This window comes from Anolis carolinensis, chromosome 5 (genome assembly GCF_035594765.1).
Source record: "Anolis carolinensis isolate JA03-04 chromosome 5, rAnoCar3.1.pri, whole genome shotgun sequence".
Classification (NCBI taxonomy): domain Eukaryota; kingdom Metazoa; phylum Chordata; class Lepidosauria; order Squamata; family Dactyloidae; genus Anolis; species Anolis carolinensis.
In genome coordinates this window covers 73,908,647-73,930,413 of record NC_085845.1, presented here as the reverse complement: position 1 = coordinate 73,930,413, position 21,767 = coordinate 73,908,647, and the positions used below count along the sequence as shown (strand labels likewise).

The 21,767-nt window shown below is 39.7% G+C and overlaps 1 protein-coding gene and 1 long non-coding RNA gene across 3 annotated transcripts in view; one reads left to right on the top strand and one right to left on the bottom strand.

Annotated features, from left to right (window-relative positions):
- Positions 1-68: 68 nt before the first annotated feature.
- LOC103278982 (uncharacterized) lies at positions 69-4,199 on the top strand. The gene is made up of 3 exons (XR_506458.3): positions 69-1,836; positions 2,531-2,688; positions 3,847-4,199. It is a non-coding gene; the product is annotated as an uncharacterized LOC103278982 (long non-coding RNA).
- ppat (phosphoribosyl pyrophosphate amidotransferase) overlaps positions 3,326-21,767 on the bottom strand; it is a 72,641-nt gene continuing 54,199 nt past the window's right edge. The window contains exons 2-12 of one of the 2 annotated variants that reach the window (XM_062981537.1): positions 20,018-20,084; positions 18,399-18,413; positions 17,630-17,836; positions 15,481-15,593; positions 15,223-15,368; positions 13,630-13,702; positions 12,393-12,544; positions 11,444-11,571; positions 9,064-9,285; positions 8,619-8,739; positions 3,326-6,715 (exon numbers count right to left, since the gene is read on the bottom strand). In XM_062981537.1, coding sequence (XP_062837607.1) covers positions 6,540-6,715; positions 8,619-8,739; positions 9,064-9,285; positions 11,444-11,571; positions 12,393-12,544; positions 13,630-13,702; positions 15,223-15,368; positions 15,481-15,593; positions 17,630-17,836; positions 18,399-18,413; positions 20,018-20,084 — 1,420 coding nt within the window. In that variant the 3' untranslated portion in view covers positions 3,326-6,539. The remainder of the gene's footprint in view (positions 6,716-8,618; positions 8,740-9,063; positions 9,286-11,443; positions 11,572-12,392; positions 12,545-13,629; positions 13,703-15,222; positions 15,369-15,480; positions 15,594-17,629; positions 17,837-18,398; positions 18,414-20,017; positions 20,085-21,767) is intronic. The other variant, XM_062981538.1, reaches the window with a different exon arrangement.

The following is a 21,767-nucleotide window of genomic DNA, read 5'->3' as shown; positions in this document are numbered from 1 at the left end:
CGGCAGAACCAATGGCTGAGGCGGAGGAGTCACAAGGGGTCGGCCTCTCTTCCATTTCTAGGCAAGGAAGGACTGCGGGGTTCTTGAAAGGCCAGAGCGACAGACGCGGGGAGCCGGTGTTTTCTTCTGATGTGTTTTAATAGGAAACAGCGTAGACCCAGCGTGACCTAGTGGTTTGAGACCAGGGTTCGAATCCCTGTTCCGCCTTGGAAAGGACCTACCAACAAACATGGCTAATATAGCATCATACAATAATAGCATAGGGTTCCTGTGAGTTTTCTGGGCTGTATGGCCATGTCCCAGAAGCATTCTCTTCTGATGTTTTGCCCACATGTATGGCAGGCATCCTCAGAGGTTGTAATATATATTGGAAACTAGGCCAATGAGATTTATATATCTGGAAGGTCCAGGTTGGGAAAAAGAACGTTTGTCTGTTGTAGGCAAGGGTGAATTTTGCAACTAATCACCTTGATTAGCATTGGAAAGCCTTGCAGCGTCAAAACCTGGCTGCTTCCTGCCTGGAGGAATCCTTTGTTGGGAGGTGTTAGCTGGCCCTGATTGTTTGCTGTCTGGAAGTGCCCAGTTTTTTTAGTGTTGTGCTTTATTTACTGTCCTGATTCTAGAGTTTTTTTTTAATACTGGTAGCCAGATTTTGTTCACTTTCATAGTTTCCTCCTTTCTGTTGAAATTGCCCATATGTTAGTGGATTTCAGTGGCTTCTCAGTGTAGTCTGACATGGTGGTTGTTAGAGTGGTCCAGCCTTTCCGTGTTCTTAAATAATATGCTGTGTCCAGATTTGTTCATCAAGGGCCCTGCTATGGCTGACTTCTCTGGTTGAATTAGTCTGCAGTGCCTTTCATGTTCCTTGATTCATGTTTGGGCATTGCTGCATTTGATGGTCCCTCTGTAGACTTGTCCACAGCTGCATGGTATATGGTAGACTCCTGCAGAGGTGAGAGGATCTCCCTTGTCCTTTGCTGAACGTAGCATTTGTTGGATTTTCTTAGTGGGTCTGTAGATAGTTTGTAGGTTGTGTTTCTTCATCAGCTTCCCTATGTGGTCAGTGGTTCCCTGGATGTATGATAAGAACAGTTTTCCTCTGGGCAGCCTTGGGCCGGGCTGTGGCACAGCTGGTTAGTAGCCAGCAGCAATAAATCACCACTGACCGTGAGGTTATTGTTCGAAACCCGGGTCAGGGTTAAGCTCACCTAGCTCACTGTTTACCTAAGCAGCTCGAAAGCAGATGTGTCTGCAAGTAGAACATTCTAGGTACCGCTTAATGCGGGGAAGCTAATTTAACGTAATTTATGACACCATAAATCTGACAACGGTGGGCAAAGAACATGAGAGGAAATACTGTATTGAAGGGACCATAAGCCAGAAAATAGAAAACCTTTGCATGTATAGCTTTGCCTCTGCATATACCATATTAGCCTTTTATATAGACAGTGTAAGCCCTTTATATGAACCAAAGTAGTATGTGTAACACAGGGCCTGTGCCCCTCCCTTCTTGGGGGCTGGTGCTTTTCTCCAGAATGTTCTGAGGAGAGAAGAAAGCTCAGAGTAAACATGTGAGGTCACAGATACCACTTGTGCCAAAATAGGTGTGGAAGGTGAGGAAGACCATCAGCAATTGGTCAATTTTAGATAAGCCAAGATATATATTCTTTGTTAACTGCAACACACTTTACAGTGGCTATTTGCATGGTACAGACCTTTGTGGGTGTGTACAGCTGTTTTGCCTTCTCATAGCTATGATGGAAATAATTTTGCTTTTTGTGCTCTCACGAGATTGGTTTTTCTGCCTGATTGCTTCCAGGGCCGGAACCTTTGAAGGTAATTGTCTTACAGTACTACCATCAAAAGGACTCAGTGTCACAGTGGATGGTGAAGTGGCAGCTCCCCTGTGGCCGGAATTGAGCATACCCTCATGAAACTCAAGATCATCCAATGTCCAGGCTGGGATTTGAACTCTGGCCTTCAGAGTCCTCCCCCAACACTCAAATCACTGCACCATGCTGGGTCTCTTAGGCTGGATCTACATTGCCCTATATCCCAGGAACTGATCCCAGATTATCTGCTTTGAACTTGATTATATGAGTCTACATTGCCATATAATGTGGGATCAGACCCTGGGATATAGAGCAATGTAGATCCAGGCTCAAAGAGGTCAAGTGCCTTCTCAAGGTGCATATCTATGTTCTCTAGATGTTAGCCATGGCAGCTAAAATGGGATCAAGCTGCTACAATTGTGGTATGAGAAAGACACAGTCCTGCTCAGGTCTTCTTCATAGAATCATCTCACTTGTTTTTGGGGTCTTCCTGTTCAACCTTACCAAGGTTGAAACCATGTAATTTTTCTTATGATTTAAGTCTTATCAAGAGAAGCACATCTTTCAGATAACCTAATATAAGCTTGGCCAATGCTTGTAGAAGAATGCCTTCTTCCTGTTGCAACTGAGTTGCCATAGTTTACAGTTTACAAACATCTTCCAAGTTTAAAACGTAATGATATATTACTTTTTAACAGACAAGTGGGAGCAGTTTCTGCAACATGTGATGGCATAGGTCTCTAGCATTTTCTGTTTGCTGGTTGCCTTGGAAAACAATAAGAAAGGGAGAGTATGAAGGCAAAGGCCATTCACTATCTGCATCCAGTCCTGAACTTTCATCAAATGACAGCAAAAGGTATGTTTTCTTTGGATCTAACTACAGAAAGAGTTTCAACTGTGAAGGAATAGCTTTCCAGATATGGCTTGTAAATTCACTGCAAAAATTGTTTTGTTTGGGTGCTAGTACAGCTATTGCTGTGAAATGGAAGTTGTCTGTTTCCTGATCCATTCAATATATCTCCTCACCCATCTTGAGAAAATTAAAAGCTATATGTTGCCTCACTGGGTAATCTTGCTTTACATAGTAAGCTGTTCTGTATATTGGGTTAATGTGAGTTATCTAGGCCCACATCTATGGCAGGCATCCCCAGAGGTTGGGAGGTATATTGGAAATATACCTCACAATCTCTGAGGATATCTGCCATAGATGTGGCAAAACATCAGGAGAGAATGCTTCTGGAACATGGCCATACAGCCCAGAAAACTCATAAAAACCCAGTGTTTCCAGCCATGAAAGCTTTCGACAACACATTGTTCTGTATATTATCTCCTCTGAAAAATCCTACATGCCCATGCAAGAAATATTAAAGTTTAGGGATGCTAGGACCATGACTTTTTAAATTATTATTTTGGAAAAACTCCACAAACTATTAACATTCTTAGGTTAACCAAACCCAAGAATGTTCATAAACACAAGAAGCAGAAACAGAGAATCTGGATAGGCAACTTTATGTTGACATGGAATTTGGTCATGGTTCATCAAGGCAATATATACTTTCCCACCAAATACATAATTACATCTAAGTAAACATTTATATTGGCTATTTGGGAGAATGGGGTTTACGTACATTGATTTTTAAAGTAAATAAAAGTATGTATAAATGTAGAAACAGAGCGTTGCGTATAAATTGAGAAGAGCTGAGCAACCTGTTGAATCAGTTCACCTTGTCCTAGGGATGGGTTTTCAGCCTTGCTTATCTTACGAAGATTATGTAAAAAAAACAATTTTGTAAATGAATCCTCAGTTTTATAGCGGCAAGGAAAAAGATTAAAAATACTGGTATTTTTTCAGAAATGTCATATGGTTTGAGAAGAATTATTTTAGCATATTTGGAGATTAGCAATAGTGTATCAAGCTTTTTTATTCAGTATATATTTTTTATTTTCTAAACCAGACTAAGTTCCATGCTATAGAAGAGAATGTTAATAACAATGCTTATGTTTTATATTACAGCTTCTTCTTTGAAGACATCATCCACCAAATCTACCCTTTCTGATGTATTAATAGCAATTCCAAGCTACCGGTATTCAATACTAAAAAAATCTTGCCGAGTTTTGTTTGGACCACAGGGAAATAGTATCAATTTCTATGAAATGTGTTGGATTTTATTTACCTTACATGTACCCACATTGTAAATAATGCATAATTTATATGTATTTTATAGAAATGTTTTAATACGTATCTTTTATAGAACTACATTTTAATATGTGTGTTTATAGAATTTTTGCAGTTTGTGCAATTTGATTGTGCTGTGACCTGCCTTGAGAAGAGGCGGGTAAGAAATAAAATTATTATGTTGGCTTCTAGCATGCTTGTGTTTCCGGCACAGGGACTCTTTTATATGGTTTTCTACATGCATTTCAAATAGACATATTTTTGCCACGGGATCTGTATGTACAGCTGTGCATGAACAATGCACAAGTTTATACATTCTGGAAAAGGTTTTTTTTAAAAAGCCTCTTATTCAGAAGTGGTTGACTATGGTGGCTCTACAGCCCCTCTGGAGCTACAGGGACTGCTCAAAATATCAAAATTGAAGAGTGACTGTGAATCCATTTCCAGCATGTTTGAGATTTGGGTTACTGTGAGTTTTAGGTCTGTTCAACCCGCGGCCCATGGGCTGCATGCAGCCCAGGATGGCTATGAATGCAAAATCATAAACTTACTTTAACCATTTATGAGAATTTTTTTGGCTTTTTTTTGTAACTTAATTGCGCAGTTCTTGAGTTGAACTTTGTAGATGGGAATGAAATAGCACTATGTAACATGATTTTTGTTGCTGGGTTATAAATGTCATTTCCTAATTGTTTCAATCATAAAAAAACATGGAAAACGTTTATTGTGTTTCTGTTTGTAGGAAGCCATGCAAAAGGTGCTCTGCCCTTCCTGTTTTGCAGGAAGGTGGAAAAAAGGATCATATGGGGAGCCTGGAAAGGTACAAAACAAGCAAAAAAGGTTTGGGGGCATGACTTGACTTTCTCCATTCACAGAAGGAAGAAAGAAAGATTTTAGCCATGGCTGGGCTTTCAGGCTTTAATGGCTGGAAACACGGAGTTGCTATGAGTTTTCCAGGCTGTATGGCCATGTTCCAAAAGCATTCTCTCCTGACATTTCGCCCACATCCATAGCAGGAATCCTCAGAGATTGTGAGGTCTGTTTGAAACAAGGCAAGTGGGTTTTATATATCTGTGGAATGTCCAGGGTGGGAGAAAGAACAAGTGTGAATGTCGCTACTGGCCACCTTGATTAGCATTGAATGGCCTTGCAGCTTCAAAGCCTGTCTGCTTCCTGCTTGGGAGAATCCTTTGTTGGGACATTCCAAAGATATATTAACCTCACTTGCCTAGTTTCCAACACACCCCACAACCTCTGAGGATGCCTGTCATAGATGTAGGTGAAACGTCAGGAGAGAATGCTTCTGGGACATGGCCATACAGCCTAGAAAACTCACAGTAACCCAACGTTCATACTGTTGGGGTGGTCAGAAAGGAATTGAATGTACAGATGGAAGGTCTACTGTTTCAGTGGGCACACAGAGGGTAGAAGTGGGTTTTCCTCTAATATAGTTATGCAGTTGTAAAATGTTTCACTTTTGAGCACTCTGCTGGAGAAATGTATGTTCTGAAAACGTATACAGAGACAAAGAAGTAGCAGCAAATTTCTGAATCGGGTTAGAATTGCTGGCAATTCTAATTCAAACCAGAAATAATTAGCATTCTTGAAAAGGGGACACAAACAGGACATTAACAAAAGCCACAGAAATACTAAGCAAGGCAGTAATATATATTACATTAAAAATACTACATTTGTTAAATTTCTCTATTACAATAAGTCTGTGCGTTATTTTTTTCCAATGTCATCTCTGCAAGCTCACACACAAATAAAAAAAATTCACACTATAGTTAAGCATGTATTCAAGGTGAAAGAACATAATTGAGAAAATTAGCCTTTAATCTCTAAATCACAGCACTCCATAGTAGGTTATCAACCTGTCTAATTTTCCCTGTCACATCTCCCTGACATACAGCGAAAGCACTTAAACGCAGTGGATTTCCAGACCTTTAAATCATGCAGGCTCAAGGTATTAAGCGAGTTTTTGGTTTAGTATTTCCCTGAGTCTTGAAGCCTCAGAAATGCTTTGTACAAAAATAACATTTGATCTCTTTGGAATCAAGTTATAACAGATAGCTTTAGTTATATAAGCAAAAAATACAGACATTTACTTCATTTTTTCAAAACAAAGAAGGCAAACAGCTGAATAAAAATTATATGAAAACAGTTAAATTCAAGAATTTGCTTTTTACATAAAACCAGGTTTAAAATTTGAGAAGGCTTAATGGCTCATAGCCTCTCTCATAATGTTATTTATGAGAAACTACTATTATGAATGAAAGCCTGAGGAGAACTCCAATTGTCTTGGCAAGATTAGCCAGCTAAGGAATTTAGAAACTCAGTTCCTCATCCCCAAAGTCACAGAGCTAATGTTTCATATTGCATTCTTTATTTTATTGTTTATCCTTAGTTCTTCACCATCCTTAGAAAACGCTTTAACTAAAACATGAGTGGTTTCATAACTTGTTCGGTAGTGAGTGATACATTTAATCAGTCCCAAATGTTGAATTGATTGGCAGTTGTGTTCAGGAAATTTACCACTCCAGCTCTACGGGATATTTTCCAACAAGGCAGGCTATGCAATGGCCAATTTTCCCAGCCCGGTACTTATTGGTCTTCAAGCTGTTTTCATTGTCTTGTCTTGCTTTGATACTCTCTTGCACAGATGAAACCAATCCTTCTACTGAAAGATAGACCACGCTGTCTGCTCCTGAAATGAGGAGAGGAAGGGGTAGGACAAGGAGAGAGGAAAACAATTAAGAATTGTGCCATTATACATCTAAAAATCAGCATGTTTAGCCTAAACTGAAATACAGGAGTCAAGCATTCAGTGAAGAGCCAGTGTAGTGGGTATGATGTTATACTAGGACTCTGGAGACCAAGATTCAAATCCTTGCTCAGCCCTGTGTTGTATTAGTTTTGTTTTTAAATGCTTGCACCCATTGCCCAATTGTTTGGCTGGCTTTAGGGAGTTGGGAGCTGATAGATACATTCTTCATATGAATAAAAGGTAAAGGTTGGTGCTCATCTCCATTTCTCAACCGAAGAGCCGGTGTTATCTGTAGACACCTCCAAGGTTATGTAGACAGCACGACTGCATGAAGTGCCATTACCTTCCCGCCGGAGCGATACCTATTGATGTACTCACATTTGCATATCTTTGAACTGCTAGGTTGGCAAAAGCTGGGGCTAACAACGGTAGCTCACTCTGCAGATTTGAACCGCCGACTTTGCAATCAGCAAGTTCTGCAGCTTAGCAGTTTAACCTGCTGCGCCACTATGGCCCCCTTCATATGAATACATATTGCTTATCTGTCTTAAAGCCTGGCTAAAACAATTTCATATAAAATGTAATAAATAAATCCTATAAATGCCTGCTCAAAAGGTACATCCTACTGAATTCAGTGGCACTTGCTGTCATTCCAAATAGATGAGGTTAGCACTGCAGTCTTAATACTTACTGTTGCAAAAGCAATTCCAAGCAAGACAACAGTAAAAATACAATAATATTTAATTTTGACTGCTAACACTTTAAGGCCTTTTCATAATGTCGCATTTCTACTTTCACTGAGACAGTTTGTCACTAACTGTTTTGCTTTTATGCAGCTATTACTGTTCCTTTGCATTTGTTCCTTGTTCTGGCCATAATCCTCTCCATCTCCCACCCAACTTGCATAACCATCTGTGTACGTATGTCAGCCAATTCAGATTTTGACCTCAAGAAACTGAGGTGGAAATTTGTTCAAGAAAACTTATGTCATTGCAAATCTGTTAAGTCTTCAAGGTGCCATCTTTGCTATTTTTGAAACAAGATTAAAGTGTCTTTCCTTCTGAATCTCTGTGTCTGTATCTGCCTGTCTCTCTGTCTCCCTATATAAATGCCTTCAAATCACCTCTTGACTCCGTGAATTGCATAAGGTTTTCCTAGGGAAGGAATATTCAAAGCTGGCTTTGCCAGGCCTTCCTCTGAAATATAGTCTGAAATATTTTGTATTTGTTGAAAGACTCTCACCCAAGCACTAACCGTCTACAGAGACGTCGCCCAAGGGATGCCCGGATGTGTTACTATCACGTGGGAGGCTTTTCTCATATCCCTGTATGGAAGCTGGGGCTGACAGATGGGACCTCACCCCATCTCGCAAATTCAAACTTGCGGATTCAAACTGCTGACCTTTAGATCTTCAGGTCAGCAGTTCAACCGGCACAAGGGTTTAACCCATTGCACCAACGTGGTTCCCTAACCAGGGCTGAACCTGTTTAACATCAAATACAGGATCCCTTGTGTTGTCAAAGGCTTTCATGGCCAGAATCACAGGATTGTTGTGTGTTTTCTGGGCTGTATGGCCATGTTCCAGAAGTATTTTCTCCTGATGTTTTGCCCACATTTATGGCAGGCATCCTCAGAGGTTGGGAGGTATATTCACAGAATCCCACGCTTTAGGGTATTTAGGCCCTGTGTCTCTCTATATGCACACATACACACACATATGCCAGAATGTTTTGCTGTTGATATAAATTTGTAAGCTTTATTAGTGAAGTCTATATGCACACAGACGTACACAGATATATCCATATACACCCTTACTGATGGGTGGTATATTAAAACATCTTACCGATGTAATTGGCCAGGTCATGGAATTCAGGCTTGTTGGCAATAAGTTCTTCTTTTGTTGGAATATTTATTCCCATGTAACAAGGAAATCTAATTGGAGGTGAAGCTACACGAATGTGTACCTGAAAAAATATACCATTGACATTGTTTTACAGACAACACCAACAACATTCAATGTTAGTTTAAAAAAAAGAGTGACTTGATTGGTAGATAACATAGCAAAGTCAGATCAATTTGGTTTTATATGGAAAAATGGTAGTATGAAAAGATAATAGAAGGTATCGTTCTGGTCCCTTTATTGCTTCTTGCTACAGTAACTAAGTAGCTTTCATAAAGTCGTAACTATACAGTTCAATTTCTCGTTCAGTTAGGTCTTGTTCACTTTAACTAAATTTAAAATAAACTAATAAAGTCTTGCTTAAGAATGGATGGAAATATTCACTTACTTCTTTAGCTCCAGATTCTCTCAATAGTTTGATTATGGGTGAAATGGTGTTGCCTCGCACAATGGAATCATCAATAAGGACAACACGCTTTCCTTTGAAGTTATCTGACAGAACCCCAAACTTTTTGGCTACTCCGAGTTGTCGTAACCTCATATTTGGCTGAATGAAAGTTCTTCCCACGTATCGGTTTTTGCACAATACTTCGATATATGGTAATCCGCACTATAAAGAGGAAGAAAAAAAGGTCACGGCACAATAGCTTGTGAAATGGCTAAAATAAATTCTACATCAAGCATTGGTGCATTTCGACGAGCATCACCTCACTCTTCAATAAAAAGTATGTAAATTAAGGAGAGCAAGAAAAGCTATGACTGGGTTGCTGTGAGTTTTCTGGGCCATGTTTCAGAAGCATTCTCTCCTGACATTTTGCCCACATCTATAACACGCATCCTCAAAAATTATGAGGTCTGCTGGAAACTAGGCAAGTGGGATTTATATATCTGTGGAAGGTCCTGAGTGGGAGAAAGAACCCTCGTCTGTTTGAGGCAAGTGTGAATGTTGCAGCTGGCCACTTTGATTAGCACTGAATGGCCTTGCAGCTTCAAAGTCTGGCTGTTGTTTGGGAGATGTTAACTGGCCTTAGTTGTTTGCTGTCTGGAATTCCCCTGTTTCTGAGTTGTGTTCTTTATTTACTGTCTTGATTCTGGTGTTTTTTAAATACTGGTAGCCAGATTTTGTTCAATTTCATGGTTTCCTCCTTTCTGTTGAAATTGTCCACAGGCTTGTGGATTTCAATGGCTTCTCTGTGTAGTCTGACATGGTGGTTGTTGGAGTGGTCCAGCATTGCTGTGCTCTCCAATAACATGCTGTGTCCAGCTTGGTTCATCAAATGCTCTGCTATGGCTGACTTCTCCAGTTAAGTTACTCTACCCTTTCATGTTCCAACAAAAGAGAAAATACTTCTGGAACATGGCCATACAGCCCCGAAAACTTCACTTTTTCACTTCTTCACTTCACTTTATTTCTTAATTAGTTGCTCTCCATCAGGCTGCTCCGAGCGACTTACAATTTAAAATATCATTCCACAATATAAAAACATTCAACATAAAAACATTCAGCAGTGACTATTTGGCAAATTAGATCTGATTTACTTAAATGCACAACCAAACAGCCAAGTCTTGAGCACTTTTACAAAAGGTCGCAACTCCGACATTGCTCTAACATATGGAGGCAATGAGTTCCACAGAATTGGAGCATAGGTCGAAAAGGCTCTACGCCTTGTAGCTTCCAGGTGTACCTCCCTAGGGCCCGGTACGTATAGAAGATTTTCCTGGGAGGATCGAGGTGACCACTGACGAATAAAAGGAATTAGGTGGTCCCTAAGATATAATGGTCCTTGGCCATTTCGAGCTTTAAATGTCAGGATCAGTATCTTGTAAGAGATCCGATGTTCTATTGGTAGCCAATGCAGTTGTTTCAGAATTGGTGTAATATGGGATCTTATAGATGATCCCGCTAGCAGCCTGGCCACCGCATTTTGGACCATTCAGATCTTCTGGGTTTTTGTCTTTGCAAGGCCGGCATATAAGGCATTACAATAATTCAACCTAGTGGTGACTGTTGCATGGATTACCGTTGCCAATGCTTCTGTTGAAAGGTAGGATGCTAATTTCTTTGCCTGGCGAAGATGAAAAAAGGCCTGCTTATTTATGGCAGTGATCTGGGCCTCCATCGTCAGCTGAGATCTATTCCGGCGAGGGCGAAAAGCCCGTTTAGGGGCAACTATATCTAAGGCAGTTGATAGATTTTTATTCCAATTTTCCACTTGTTCATGTAGAGAATCGGCTGTGTAATCCAGTTCTTTAAGGACACTCAAAAGTCTAATAGGATCCAACTCACAACAACCCAGTGATTCTGGCCATAAAAGCCTTCAACCACAGAAAGCTATAACTCTTAAAAGCCCAGTCCTTTCCTTGCTACCTTGGAATCAAGTCAGATTGACTTTGGCAGACTAAATTTCTGAATGCGCTGAATAATCAGTGTCTTGTTTTGAATTTTGAAACACAAAAGACAGGAATGATAAAATACTATCTTATTATAACTCCAAGCTTCTTCTCCCCTTATCTCTGATCACTAAAGGCTTGTTTGTGGTTTCTCTCACATGTTGGGAGAGAAAGAAGCTAGAATGTCAAATCACTGCATATACAATAAACAACCCACAGAACAGAATTGGTTTAGCCACTCCATCTTCAGGTGGGAGCAGATGAGAGGTTTCTTGGCTTATCATTAAGTCCAAATGAGGCCATATATGTCATTTCTCATTACTCTGTCCTGTGATAATAAGACAATTTGCTGTTAAAGGAACAGGCAACCACATTACCTTTTGTGCATAGCCAAGAGCTGCAGGCGTTGCCGATTCTGGGACTGTGCTAACCAAATCGGCTTCCACTGGGGCTTCAATAGCAAGCTGTTGACCGCATCTCCTTCTTACGGAATATACCATTTGACCTATGGAGATTATGAAAAATATATCTTTTTCAGCCTCTATTGATTAAGAGATTTGTATTCACATTTCTCCACCAATGTTAAAATCCCAAAGTACAGGAGTAAAGGTTCACCTTGGTCTATTGAGCAATTGGATTTGTCAACTTTTTTGTCTCTTAACTGAACATTTCATCAGTTCAATATATAAAAATAAAGGGACAGCTTAAAATTGGAAGTTGAGAGAGGGATTAAATGTTTTTCATGACATAAATGAAAAAGGAATACAGTTATCCCCACACATTTGAGGTTTTGACTTTTGTGGATTTGATTATTCACAGTTTTGATTAAAATGTTCTCTGTAGGAATCTCCAGGTCCTCTAGTGAAACTTTATGCTCAATTTCCTTGAGTTATGATGGCTATGCTAGAGATTTCTAGAGAATCTCTAGGTCCTTCAATCAGTTATTATGTGGTCAGCGTTCAGCGAGGTCAACCACAGAAGACCTAGGCATTCCTAGAGAAGTGTTTTCTCAGTTTTAAAAAAGTTATTCACAGTTTTTCACTATTATGGGAATCCTGTGCCCCAAACCCCAGCAAATATGGAGGGCTGACTGTATGCATGAGTAGTGACTATACAGTATACATCTCAAGAAAAGCTGGACTAATTTGGATTTATTTTCCTTGCATGCACATCAGTACATTATCAATTCAAGTAGTCATTATGAGTAGAAATCAATGTTAAGTCATTATAACAGATGTATCCACAGAATCTATCTTCTTACAAACACTTGAATGTAATTTCTATCAGTACGAAGGAATGCTGGATAAAACAGATCTGGTAGCTTGCCTTCAAAAATGCTGTCTGGTCGTGCAAAATACACATATTCAAAAATACAGAATGCAGCTGGATCTCCTGCTGGCCTTGGCACAACATCCAGTGTCTGAACTTCATGTCTAGATATCTTCACAATCTCTCCAGGCATGACTTCACGGTAATACCTTTAAAAATATGGTTGCACAGGTGAAATAGCTTAATTAGTATTTTTTTAAAAAACTCACTGAAAGATTGCTAGTCATTAAACATTGTAGCAATTAGTATCTCCAATCATTTAAGAATTTTGAACCTTAAAAAATGACTATATATAATTTTCTATCAGATGTCATGATCACAAGAATTCCATGTATGGCATACTTTCACAGGAGTGATGAATAAATACCAATGTTGTATTATGTATAGAATTTTATTGAATGCAGGCTTATTGCCTGTGAAAAATATTATTTAAAATATGTCTTATACTGTCTGAAATCTCCTCCCTTACTGGCCTCACCAAGGGTGGCAAACAAATGTGGGTAGGTAAAACAAATGGCTTCCAGTCACGTAGATACAGGGGTTATATTTACAGTGATAATATGATTTATTAATTAGAAAATTATTAGAATGTGTGAACAGTATAATTATTCTCCATCCCCTTTTCTACCCTCCACATGTGGCTGCTCACAATAAAACTAATCCTAGAAACATCATACTTAGGCTGAATTTTCTCCCTATTGTTGTAACATATATAGCACTATAATGTGACAACAATATTATCAAAGAATGGCTGCCATTATGTTAATGACATCAAATACGTAGGTTGTGCTAACATATGGAGTAAACGGTTTGCTGTAACTTTCACGGAGAACTTTATTTATTTATTTATTTATTTACAGCATTTATATTCCGCCCTTCTCATCTCGAAGAGGACTCGGGGCGGATCACATTACACATATAGGCAAACATTCAATGCCTTTAAACATAGAACAAAGACAAGACAAACATAGGTTCCGAGCGGGCCTCGAACTCATGACCTCCTGGTCAGAGTGATTCATTGCAGTGATTCATTGCAGCTGCTCTCCAGCCTGCGCCACAGCCCTTATTTTGTCTTCTATACACAGGCAAACTGAGCAATTCAGTTTAAGTTGTGTCATTGATGGGATATGCCTCTTCAGACCATGACTGTCTTTAAATGAAATATTACTGTATCACAAAATGTATAACAACATCCAGTTTCATTTTTAATTGTGTTTATAATGAACAAACTTACTCTGCACCAATAGATAAGAAGCTGCAGGATTCTGAAGACACGACCCATCCTTCAGTTTCAGCATAATTTTTCCCTGGGAAGGAATGTAGCACAGAAATTAGAACATGTCTACAGTTCTTGAAATTTGGTAAGCTTATTTTTGTAAATAGATGATACACTCAAAGCAATCTGCATCAGTATTATTCATAATCCAAATCCCATAGAAAGTCAGGATGGACTGACATTAGTGGCAAAGCACCCCACCTGAAACATTATAATGATCCAGCTGTGAAGCCATTCCACACTTCATGCAGTGATTTCATTTGATTGAACCATGCTGGTAGTTCCTTCTGCAAGCAGAAGAAGTGCAGAAGGCTGACTCACATTCCTAAATAGGCAATAGACTGGCCTGTGAAGCATTGGCAAAATCAGGGCTCTTCAGCATGTCTACTGTCTGCTTAGGAAAGTGAACTTGCCCTTCACACTTTTCAGGTATGTAACAACAAGGCCAGTGCAGCAAATCATATCTGCTTTAGAAAGGATTAAAGTGTGCCAAGATAATAACAGAGGAAAGTGGCTTATCTTTATCCAACCTTGGTGCACTCTAAATATTTCAGACTTCAGATTCCCATGCTACCTGTAGCTGACATATGAGCACACTGCATAGACTGCTACTAATAATAAGAATGGGTTGTGTGAGTTTTCCGGGCGGTATGGCCATGTTCCAGAAGCTTTCTCTCCTGACATTTCGTCTACATCTATGGCAGGCATCCATAGAGGTTGTGAGGTTTGTTGGAAACTAGGCAAGTGGGGTTTATATACCTGTGGAATGTTCAGGGTGGGAGAAAGAACTCTTGTCAGTTTGAGGCAAGGGTGAATGTTGCAATTGGCCAGTATTAAAAAACTCTAAAATCAGTACAGTAAATAAAGAACAACACTAGAAAACAGGGGTATTCCAGACGTGAAACAATCAGGGCCAGTTAACATCCCCCAACAGGAAGCAGCCAGGCTTTGAAGCTGCAAGGCTATTTAATGCTAATCAAGCTAGCCAATTGCAACATTCACGCTTGCCTCAAACAGACAAGAGTTCTTTTTCCCACCCTGGACATTCCACAGATATATAAATCCCACTTGCTTAGTTTCCAACAGACCTCACAACCTCTGAGGCTGCCTGCCATAGATGTGGGTGAAACATCAGTAGAGAATGCTTCTGGAACATGGCTATATAGCCCGGAAAACTCACAGCAACCCAGTGATTCCGGCCATGAAAGTCTTCAACAACACAATAATAAGAATGTATTTGCTGTAACTACAATCTAGTTTGCTCCTGCATTGTTTGCTTTCTCTGATAAAATTCTTTTTTCTTTTTTCTGCCTGTTCATGTACTTTGGAAGAAATATGGAAAGGAACGGTAATCTCTTCAACCTATCTATGTCAATAAGTGGATTATGTAGCTACTGGTTAGCATGGGATAGTTACGCAGAATTTTAAATACATAGTTTAAAATTAAAAGACCAGTAATTGAAATGAATGTGGCTTTCATTAGATGTTACAGAAGTTGTACCTTTGGGTCCCATATATTGGAAGGAATGCAGAATATAAATAAAACAATACCTTTTTTATTAAGGTCTCCGACTGGAACCAGACGGCCAATGCAGAGTGGACGGTTCCCATAGGGGTCGCGTACGGCATAGATGATATCTTTATGCATCATTAAAATTGAGTAGGAAGTAGGTGTTTCGTTCATCAGGTTTTTGATCCTGAAACAGGAAGTAACTGAATATATCATTTTTATTTGACAAACATTTTCAACAGTAGTTTTGCTCAGCTTCTAGTTTTAGTGCTTTCTTTCCCTTAAATTATGTGATTTACCTTGCTACCCAGTCTGGTGTATCATCTTGCTCTAACGGAGGGGTGAATGCCAGCAGCTGAGTGATCAGTTCACTGTCAGAACTGGTGGAGAGTCCCACTCCATGGCGCATTAGCTGTCAAACAAAGGACATAAAATACGTTGTGTATCTGTATGTTATGATTGAGCCTCATGGCTCTGTTACTGACAGACGTGGGCGTAAGACTCCTCGAGAGTCAGATACTCTCGAGGAGCGAGAGAGAAAAAGACTGCGAGACATATTTGCAGCACCATCTGACGAGGAGTCTTTCGAAGGGTTTACGGAGAGAATGGAGGAGGGGCTGGTTAGCTCAGAGGAGGATGAGATGGATTGGACTCGGGTAAGGGAGGAAGTGGGTGCCACTGGCCATGATGGGACAGAAGATGAATGGGGACCTTCAGGATTAGACCCATGGTTTAGCTGGAGGGATGGGACGGGATCCACAGCTGGAGATGCTGTTGGGCGTAGTCAGAGGTGTTCCAGCTCTGACGAGGAAAGTGATGAGGAAACGCCCGGGTTAAGGAGGACAGCTGACAGTGATGAAGATTTGTAACTGGCAATAAATGGGGCTTGAGAGCAATTGCAAATTGCGTTGGGCAAGGTAATCTGGGCAAACGCTTGGGATCCGTGTGTGTGTGGGACGCTTCCCTGAAGACTTGTGTGCTTTCCTGTGCTGTGACGTAAGTTGATTGGAATCCAGGGTCAGACGGCGGGAGGGATTGTGTGGGCATTTGTTTGTGCAAACCTGTGCTTACTCTTATTAGCTTGACCCTCCGTCGTCTTCTTGACGGACGCCATCTCCTGCTTTGAGAACTCGGACTGAACTGACCACGGCTTGTCTTCCCCCCTTCTTGGACTTGGAAAAACTACAAACGTCTGCTTCTGGCTTTGATCTACGGAACGGAACTGGTCTACTCAGCTGCTACAATCCTTGGCTGATTTACTCGTGTTGGAGATCCTGTCTGCTGTGTGTGTGGGGGAGCGACGCAAGTTACTCTAAGCACAGTGTTGGCAGCAGAGAGGAATCTGCTGCCAATTAGTTGCATTCTTTGTATCTTTTGTTCCTTGGCTTTCGTTTCGTTTATACCCAGGCTGAAGCAAGCAGTTTGTTTTTACCCGGATTAAACTCCGGTTTAATCCGGTTTATCTTTTGAACATTTACTTTTGCCCCTTTTTGCTCCTAAAGGCAAAAACTGCCTGGCCCTTGTGTTTTACGGGCATTTTTGAGTTCTGTAATCTAATAAACTCTGTTACTTTGAATCTTGTGGCGTTCTGTCCTTGACACTGTATTAGTGTTAAAATGCAGTTATATATCAAAAATAGGACCACAATTCTCAAGGATGTTCAGTGCACCCTTAGTATCCACTCGGGTTTGGTTCGAGGACCCCTTGTGGATACAAAATCTGGAATGCCCAAGTCCCATGATATACAATGGGATAATAAAGCAACAAAATCAAGGTTTACTTTTTGGATTTTGGTGGGAAGTATTTTCAAGTGATAACTGGTGGAATCTGTGGATTCAAAATTATGAATATGGAGAGTCAGTCAACTGTACATACCAATGGGCTAGAGCAGCATTTCTCAAACTGTGCTCTATGGCGCCCTTAGTGTGGTGTGATTTGAGTGTTGACTCAGGGTTTGAATTTGTACTGAATGATGTTGGATATATGTGCATGTGAGACAGATATGAGAGATATGGTAGAGGTGCACCAGTCTTGGGCAAACATGCCCCTATCGTATCTTTTCTTACTACTGAATATGGCCTGCCAAATACACAAACAGGTTGTCTACCTCTGGCCTCCAAAACATTAAATTCCACCAGAAACACTCTAGGTTATGATATAAGTGAATGAGTATTACCACAAAAAATCATTGTTTTGTTTTTTTTTTAAATGAAGAAAAAGAGATGGGACAACACTTTTTCCCACAAGGCTTTGCATAGAATAAAACACAAGAGGGCAATGTGCATTGGACTGACTTTCCCCCTTATATTCAGCAGCAGATTCTGAGAAAGCTACTCATTTTGATACATTCCTAATGTTCTTAGCATTAAATAAAGTGCTATACTATGCCAAGTATAGTCCAAATTTGCTATCTCCGTCTGTCCCCTCAACCTTTGGATGATTGCCTACCTTTCTCCTCAGTCGCACAGCATTTGTCAGCTCTCCATTGTGAGCTACAGCAATCTTCCCATGCAGTGTTTCCACCACAAACGGTTGACAATTATCCAAGACAGAGACTCCGGAGGTTGAGTATCTTGTGTGCCCAATCCCAAGATTGGAAACATATAGCTTCTTCAGGCTATCTTCACTGAACACGTGATTAACCAGACCCATTCCCTGAAAAAAAAGAAGAAAATGGTGATGTGCTTTCAAAATGCAGTTTCCTAAAATACTCCAGGACACTAAAATGTGTGCTTCTATATATCCAGACAAGAGAATATCCCCTTAACTTTCTTTTTATGGACTAAGTATACATCTATTTTGTTCAACCTGGTTTTTTTTCTCCTATTTTGGCTTTCTTAGGCACAACTTTTATTGTACAATAAATGCAATTAACCAACCATTGGGAAGTTAACAAAGTTTTTCCCTTTTGGGGTAGCTCTTTTCTTGACTGGAAAAATCACAGATATTATTCTTTTGCTGCTGAGAAAATGCAATGTCTCTGATGTAGGCAGACACTCAGCATCATATACCTTTAAAATGCCATAGACAGCTATTCCATGGAAACAGTTTTACATAAAATAGGATTTAGTCAATAACTTTAAAAAATTCTCAGCAAAATTAGGTTCCTGATTGGAACACACCAGTAGAGTTATTAAATGTTCTGTCACATCTATATATCCTACAAAAGTAAACAAAACATTTGTGCCACAGTTTTAGATAAAATGATGTCACTTACCTCCTGCCACCACTTCTTCGTAAGCACAAAAGAAGGCAGAGGAAACATGAAGCTCATTTCATAACATGTCTTTTCTTTTCCCATCCCATATATCCTGGTCAGTCATATTTTCATATCATACAAACACAGCAGAATGGTCTACTGATAATACAATTTCATACTTGAAGATAGGGAAGTGATAACGTGAGAAAAACTACTCTTACATTGTTTGATGAAGTAGTTTTCAAAGGAGAATATTCAGAGAGAAAACCTCCTGCATAGCTTCATGGAGAACTAGAAGCATATCATGATAAAAAAACCTGCATATACCTTTAAATGTCTGTGAAAATTTGTTATATTTACTTCTTGACCTTTTAATAAAGGTTCTGGTATAGAAGTTAAAATACTGAAAGGCAAAAATAATGGCATTAAAATTTCCAGAACAAAGTATGACTTCTGTTCTATAGAGGAGAAGAATTCAGATATTTTCCATAGAGACCTACTTAAATGGGTACTCTGTGAAATTGCATTATCTCAGATTTAAATCAGGAGGAAGTATTTTCCTGACTGGAAGAAACAGATTTTTTTAACTGGTTCCCTTCTTTAAAATGTTGAACATGCCACCATTCTTGCACCCATTTAGCTTATACTCTGCTTCTTCTGCTGCTGCTGAGATTTCAGATTCACCTACAAGGCAACTAGTATTTTGTCCCTCTACATTGTTAAAGTACTGCTCAGATGTTGTAGTTAGAAAGCAACTTTTGGAGGAAGGAGTATATTTAGCAAATCAGTCAGCTGAATACGCAATAAAGGAGATAAAACACACATTACTGCACTACTGACGGTGACACAAGGTATCTTGGGGGAGATGAAACTCCAGAAAAACAAAAAATTAAGCCTCTCTCTATGCTTTTCTTATATGGGTAAAGAAAGGAGCCGCTATTATAACATAATGGCTAGCCATGGGGAAATAATCCTCACTGCATATTTTATCATGCTAGGTTTTCTGTTATATCAGGTCAACAGCAATAAACAACCAGGTGACTTCTACAGGGATCTGTATTTTTTAAAATATGTTTTATTTACAATGACTGTAACCACCTGGGCTTGGCCCCATGTAAGCCACCCCAAGTCCCTTCAGGGAGATGGAGGCGGGGTATAAAAATAAATTATTATTATTATTATTATTATTGGTACTATTAGTCTGATCTGCAGAAGTTTGTCATAACAGAGAAAAGTGAATTGAAAAAGTTGCCAATTTTACTTCATCCATTGCATCTTCTCTGTACTCCAAAACAGCAAACTTGATATATTTTATTTTTCCATGCATTTAGAAGGTATAATGAAGATATAATTCTGCTCAAAAGAAGTATTTGTGGCTATATAAATGTTTTAGAATAATTTTGTTTTTCTTATTCCTGGTGTAGGAAGATTATCAAATTCAAAGTATTGTTTCATGATATTACTTACAACAGACAAGATTGTCATTATGACTTGGACTGAGGCAACTCAAAACTGTGCTCTACTACAGGTTTGCTCCAGTTGGTATAGATGCAAAGTTATTCTCAGAATTCTTTCACTGAAGTTGTGCCCACATTTTCTTTTAACGTCATACATAACAAAGAAGCTTTCAATTTTACCTTGTGCATTTTGAATGAATGAGCTGACTCTCCATCGCTTGTCACAATTCCAGCACTCTCTTGGCCCCTTTGAGAAAAGAAAAAAAGCAGCTTAATGCAACAAAACCACATCTCGTATACGCACAATAAAGTTAGTCTTAGGACATGAACTTGTACGTAGGCAAATAGACCCATCCATGCACATTTCAGCAGGTTTCAGGGGACCCAAAAGGCAACTTTGTCATGCACCAGTCCAGTATAATGAGAAGTGACAGAAGTGGAATGAAGGTACTGGTCAAATAACACAGTTGTCTAGATTAGAATATTGAACAGGAAGTTGTTGCAGATCCCAGGGACATAATACATGGGCACAGGTTGTGTGGCTCCTATGCTGTCCTGCTCCCTATGAATAATTCCCCTCTTGGCACCTGGTACTGCTGTTTCTGGAGTACTAATGGTGACATGAAACAACAAGGCCCATCAGAGGGAGAGAGAAGTGCTAACCTTCTCTTTCACAGTGAACTTGAAATCATCTTGCTCAGAATCTACAGGATCGGAGAGATTTAAAGCCTTCCCATTTCTGGGTGTGCTCATCCAGATACCATACACCCCTTGCTTTTGGGGCTAAAAGGATTATTTACTCCCGCTATACAAGCTCACAATGGGTTCATCATCCCAGTGGTATTACTAGGCTTGATGTCATCCAGTGCAGCAACTCAGGACCCTTCCACATAGCCATATAATCCAGAATATCAAGGCAGAATAACCCACAGTATTTGCTTAGAACTGGAATATCTGAGTCCACCCTGCCATATATCCCAGTTCAAAGCATATAATGTGGGATTTTATTCAGCTGTGTGGAAGGGGCCTCATAGTGTCGCTCCTATGGACCTCCTCTCTCACAAGACCATACCTCAATACTGTAGCTAAAATACCACAAAATTGACAAAATCAGCAAATATTAAGGCCCAGCAGCAATGAAACCAACAGTGTGTGCTTGTAGGAAATGTTGATGAAACAATAGGATTCAAAGCATCATTGTAATTGGGGAATAATAAAAGCTCTGACCAGAGCATATGAACATTAGAAGGTTGAAAAAGAAAATTAGTATAAAGTTTTAGCCTTGTAAGTATATTTTACAGACAGGTGTTTCGGTCTCACCATCTCTGATGGTGTCACCCCCCTTCAGGTCACACTTACCACCCCCTAATGACACCATTGCATCAGCCCCAGCCTAGGCAACCTTGCCCTGTGCAGATCAGTCAGGGATTTTTAATGTGAAGAAGGTCTGGAAAATTATATATATATGTATATGTATGTATGTATGTATATAATTCCCTCTTTTCCTTCTTGAAATTTCTTCCTCAGTCCTGGTCAGATTTAGAGCCCTTCCACACAGCCCTATATCCCAGAATGTCAAGGCAGAAAATCCCATAATATCTGTTTTGAACTGGGTTATCTGAGTCCACACTGCCATATCTTCCAGTTCAAAGCAGATAATGTGAGATTTTATTCAGCTGTGTGGAACGGGCCCTTAAGTGCACCTACAAGACTAGAGATCAAAATAATAAAAGTACTCTGGTGTCTTGCTGGAGTCTTCACCTGATTTTACACATTTCCGTCTGTACTAAGGAAAAGAAGAATAGATGCAACTGAAATCTAGACATTAAAAGAAAGAGTCTGACCCTGAGGCACACTGCTTTACAAACCCTATTTTCCTTTACCAGCCGGGATCCCTTCAAATAAAACTCAATGGCCCTTAAGCTCACAG